The 6,117-nt window shown below is 26.3% G+C and overlaps 1 protein-coding gene across 1 annotated transcript in view; it reads right to left on the bottom strand.

The window, feature by feature from the left end:
* Nucleotides 1–2,336: 2,336 nt before the first annotated feature.
* Nucleotides 2,337–6,117, bottom strand: part of LOAG_18653 (short neuropeptide F receptor) — a gene marked incomplete at both ends in the record, with an annotated part of 4,526 nt that continues 745 nt past the window's right edge. Inside the window, 5 exons of the mRNA XM_020451317.1 lie at nt 2,337–2,448; nt 2,856–3,090; nt 3,324–3,408; nt 3,798–3,941; nt 4,080–4,356. Of these exons, the coding sequence (XP_020304907.1) occupies nt 2,337–2,448; nt 2,856–3,090; nt 3,324–3,408; nt 3,798–3,941; nt 4,080–4,356 (853 nt within the window). The remainder of the gene's footprint in view (nt 2,449–2,855; nt 3,091–3,323; nt 3,409–3,797; nt 3,942–4,079; nt 4,357–6,117) is intronic.

The raw sequence follows: 6,117 nt of genomic DNA on the forward strand, positions 1-6,117 counted from the left end.
ATTATTATTATTATTATTAATTATTATTATTATTATTATTAATAATCATCATTATTATTAATTATTATTATTATTATTAATTGTTATACTATTAATTATTATTAATTATTATTATTATTATTATTATTGTTATTATTATTATTACTATTATTATTATTATTACCATTGTTTTTCGGAGCTTCTGCCATTTCTTTCTTGATGTAAGGACGGAGCTCTCAGATGTTTTCAAGATCTGTGATTTCTTCTCTCCAGACTATTGCACGCATAATTCGAAAAATCAATCATCCATTTGCGCCACTTCGTCTTCGACCAACACACAGTAAGGCCCTCGTAGCTTTTTGTGTAAGTCTTATAAATCGGCATGTTCCGCTCTTTTTCGTTGATTAATGATTGCGCATCGTATATTATCAGTTGTCTAGGTGCTGCAGCTAGGATTCATTCATATTTATCACAAGAATAATGCTGATGATTTGCTTTACTATAACAAATTGCAAATCATATGAGATTTCTTTGTTCAAAACTTAAAATTTTAACCGATGTGGTTATCAGAGCGAATTCGCTTTGACGAATGATCATTAAGATGAAAAAAATTGTATAGGAAATGCGAAGATTGATGTTTTGAAATACTTTATTACACCGGGATGTGCAATAATGATGTGATTAATATGAGAAGCTTGCATAACAATATGGAAAAGGTTAGGTTGAATGTCACTATTATGTGAGCATATTTCCCTTGTATATTTTTCTACTTTTTTCATCCTTTTGTTTAATATGCTAAACATCTAATAAATTAACAATACTTTTTATATCTTGCATCATTATGTCGTTTTGTTGTGACTGGAAAAAAAAAAAAAAAAACAATTGATTGAGTCAAAAACAATTGATTGAGTCAACCCACAGAATCGTAAAATGATGAGTGGTATCAGTTTTGCTATCAAGTTCCACTGCGATCACTTAACCTTCATAAATTATCGTTACATAAAGACTTTCATGCTAATTTATACTTCTCGTAGCTACCGCAAGGAAATAGTTTATATGTTGCATTTTTAGCAATAATTTAAGGATCGAATAATAGTATCCTTACTAATATGTTCCGTTTTCTAGATGTATTGCTACAAAAGATACATAGGTTTTTTAGCAATCATATGATATATATGTTGAAAATGCATACATAACCGGAAAAAGTCAGATGATGTTATATATTTTTTCCGGTCTAGATAATTTTTATGGTACGATTATGCTATCGATAATACATGAGAACAATTCTCAAGTGACATGGATATAATCATAAATGTGCCTGAATCATAAAGTCGAATTATATTGGAACATTGAAAAAGGTAGGATTATTAAAATATTCAAAAAAAAAAAAAAAAAAAAAAAATTTCTTTTCTATCACGATAAATAATCCGGATTTTTATACATCATCATATATCATACAGCAATATAATTCACATTTATGTTATTAACATTCAATATATACAAAAAAAAGCAAATGTTTACAATCATTGCAAAACTTATCAATAATCTATTTTCTAATTTATTTGATCATATCAGTATCAGTACTTATCAGTAATCTATCTTTTAATTTATTTGATTAATTAAGCGAAGTAATGATGGTATAATTTAACACATACTTCAATGTAAACATATATGCTGATCCTATGTCACATGCTTGCAATTATAACATATTGCACACTTTAAATCTTCTTATCAATCTATGTTGATGATAAGAGATGTGCAAAAAATTTTGATAAAATTTAAATTGATGATTTAAAACGAATTTATAATTAATTAACTACTTTAAAAAATTTTCGAAAATACTTGTTACTTTAATTGATATTGATAATGATTTCTTCAAAATTTCAAAAAAAAAGATAACTATATTTTTAACTATTTGAAAAAGATGACTAGTGATTACTATGTTTTTTCTTTTCCATTATATTTACTTCATTTTTTTCCCTCCATATTAGAAGTTAATGTTGATAATAATCCAATAATTATTGATAGTAACCTACTTTAATAGATTTACTTTAATGATAATGCAAAAGTATGCAATTGTAGACTAAATCAATTCAACAATTAAACAATAAATTGAGCTTTTCGTTATGGAAGGAAAAGTGAATGATTGTAGTGATAAGAAAAGGAGTGAGTATATATATATATATATATATATATATATGTCACAGGCACATTATGTCTTCAAATTCTTCTATTTGGGCTACGAATTCAACGAATTCTCGATAAGTTTTATATCATTTATTATCACTTAGGTCCATATCATTTATTTGAGCAATTCCATACATTCATTCGTATCATATACCGTTATCCTGTTCGTTTCATATCAGTCGTTCCGTTTTTACGGATAAATAATTCTTCGTATTTGCTAATCCATTCCTGAGATGTGATTTTGGCGTTTCATTTCTATTAGGTGATTCTCTATTTAATGTGCTGCAACAAGTACCATTAAACGGTTCCAGAATACATCTCTATGCTAAAAGATCATAAATCATCGTTTTACATTAAGAGGTAAATTTTTATAATATTCATATTAAGGTACCATTAATTATCAATATTACCTTTACTTTCCTCATTCCAAAAAAAGTGGCACCAACCTTTTCAACTTTTTGTAAAAGAAAATTTTGATCATTAATGTGCTCGATAATTAAAACAATTCTTAACTGATCGTTCAATGATCAGATTTAAAGGATTATTCAATGATTAAATTTAATTTGATCACTTGATGATCAAATTTAACTGATCTTCTAATCTTTTGATGATCAAAGATAACTTAATCATTCAATGATCAAATTATCAATAATAAAAGTAAACTTATTGAAATGTCATTAAATACAAACCCAGCAGAATTGTACGTCGAATTGTATGATTTACGTTGCATTGAGTTAATACGTGAAATTGTTGTACCAAAGACATTTAATGAGACACTAAAACGAGGCGTTTGTGTTTGCGCTTTTTTCCTCTTTGTTAGCCAAAAAAATAAAAGTGGATTCCAAATGACCGTTGACATTGCAATTACATGAGCTACTAATGGCCAAAAAAATGGTTGTTCCAGGAGGAATGATGGTTCCAATCCTGAAATAATAACAAATATGATCATTTCCATTTTTCAATCATTATCATTATTCAAAATGTGCACTTATCTTATCAGTATGATTAAATTACATAAATGATAATTTGTGAATCAAAGAGTAATGAAAAGAAAAGAAAGAAAGAAATTGCAATTATTGGATTCATTTGTATTTTAAAGCTATTTAAAATTTTTGTATTTTCATGCTAAATTATAAACGGGAAAAAATAAAACTTACTGAAATCTTTGAGGACATTAACGACAGTAAGTGGTAGCCAACAACCAATAAATGCAATTACCATACCAATAAGTATATAATTAACCTATAAGTAGGAAGTATATAATTAACTCGTGAGTTGTAGTGATTAAAAAAAAGAAAAAATTAAATTAATCTTTTCAATCTTTCTATTTTTCCTTTTCAAAATTTGAAATTCTGATCAGTAAATCAGTATATAATTTGTAGTAATTAATTACTTAAAATATTTGACAATTACTTTCCTTAATTTGTCAGATTAGTATTTCTAAATAAATTATCCATTGTTAAATTCATTTTTTTTTTTGCATAAAATTTTATCATAATAAAATTTCATATGAAATTCATCGTTTTCCAACATTATTGATAAGAAATACATCATCAGCTCTGATCTTTCTAATCTTATCAATCAATCAATACTGAAAATAAATTTTTAAATAATTCTTCTCCTCTACTAACTCTTTTCCTTCGATTTGTTGCTTCTTCACGTTGAGCAGTTGATAAGCTTTTACGGAATTGTACATTTTGAATAATCATATCACTGGCTACTTTTGCTAATATTCGAGTATAGCAATAAGTGATAATTGTTAATGGAATAACAAACTAAAAATCATTTCATTAGTTATTTTATTATGAAATGAAAAAAATGAGATTAGCTTTAATGATAATAATTTATTATGATGATAATGCTATAGTAGTACTTTTACTACTGGACAAATGGACAAATGCGCCAAATTTAACCTGCAATAAAACAACAGCTGATCCATAAAGACGTCGAGGTGTTTCACCATTCCAATTAATTTCATCACAAAAAAGGCCACAAAATGGTGCGGTATTATTTGGTACGTAATATGCGCCATCAACAAGCTCATAGCTCATAAGATATGGTATATTGATCATTGTACTGACCACCCAGATAAAAGCAGTAACTAGACTTGCTTGACCGATGGATACTGGTGCACGAATCGGACCCATAATATGCACAAACTTATCGATTGCTATAGCTGTTAAACTCCAGCTAAAATTGTACAAATGTTATTTTAGTCTTAATTATAGTAATTTTTTTTTTAAAAAAAGCTCTTATCTGGTAATCGTATAGAAATAGAAAATCCGGTTATACTATATTAATCAGGTAATCTTTCATTACTGATCAAATATTTCAAAGTTTTATATCATATCGTGTAAAATTAAATGAATTACAATAATTTTCTTTTAACCTTAATTACAATAATCTAATAGTGTAACAAGAAAAAAAGCTCTTATCCGGTAATCGTATAAAAATAGAAAATTCGGTTATACTATACCTCTAATCAGATAACCTTTCATTACTGATCAAATATTTTAAAGTTTAATATCATATCGTATAAAATTAAATGAATTCCAATCATTTCCGCTCAGATGCAATTGAACATCTCACATCATTTTAACAGTATTTATCAAAAGATAATTTATCACTTTTAAATATAGCGCATCCAGAATACTGCCTAATTTATCACTGAAAACTAAACAGTTACACTTAAAATGATCATTTACAAGGTAAAAAAAAAGTTATCCTAATTGATTTCAATCTTAACTGATCATTTGAACTTGTTAATAATTTATCAAAATGGATGATAGATAAAAGTTCGATGAATTAGAATTTACAGTTGATAACTTAATGATAATCCTCTTTTATTTACATTTCCTTTATTTATCTACAAAGAATGTTGAAATATAAATATATCAGAAGTAATATAATATTTCTAGATTATTCTATTAGATATTGAGGAAAAAAAATGGATTGTTTTTGTTATCAGTGTGATAACTAAGTTACCATTCATCCACTGATAATAACTTCATTTTTTTTTTACTTAGAAATGTTTAATCAACTAATAATGCAACTTGTATACTTAATTGCATGTGGATGCATCATCTATATCTGAAATGGTAACATCTATGGGAGTTAATTAATTGTTAATTAATTAGGGTGTTAATTTATTTTTAATTTTATTTGACAACTATACATTTCTTATTGCAAAGTAAAACGTATTAATGATATCCTTCCATTTTTGTGATCATTTAAATGTGAAATTTTTAAACGACAATTTTTAACAATACAAATGATGCCAATAAAAGTGCCAATAAAAAATTTTCCATTTTAGTATTTTAAAATTTTACTTCTTTTTTTTATTAAAGCAGAACTTATAAAAGATATGAGAAATGGAAAAATCGTGGAGGAACGATTGGAGTAGAAATCTATCAACCGGACCGAGTACCGGTAATTATTGATTTGATTTTTACATTACAACTGTAAGAAAGAATGAAAGTGAAAATAGGGATATATTGGAGATTTCTGTAGGGAGATTATATTAAATTTATCGAACACATCATTCTCTCAAAATTACAGATCAAAGGTCATTAGGAATTTCAAAATCAATCAGCTTGCTATTAATGAAATATGATTTCACAGCATCATTGTACTATAATAGTTCTCAATTCAAGATCTTTTAATATTTCATACCCAAATTTCTTACCCATCCTTCAATATTTCCTACCCAAATTCTTACCCGTCCTTCAATGTTTCTTACCCTAATTCTTATACACCCTTCAATTCCTCAGTAATATCAGGCTAGGCAAGAAAAAGGAGTATTCGTTTTCATAATAATTTATGCTATAAATAGTTCCTACCTTCGTTCTTTTTAAAATTTCATTATATCGTGGAAAATGTTTTCAAGAAATATTATATATATATATATATATATATATATATATATATATATATATATATTATTATTATTAA

This window comes from Loa loa, assembly GCF_000183805.2.
Source record: "Loa loa unplaced genomic scaffold supercont3.425, whole genome shotgun sequence".
Classification (NCBI taxonomy): Eukaryota; Metazoa; Nematoda; class Chromadorea; order Rhabditida; family Onchocercidae; genus Loa; species Loa loa.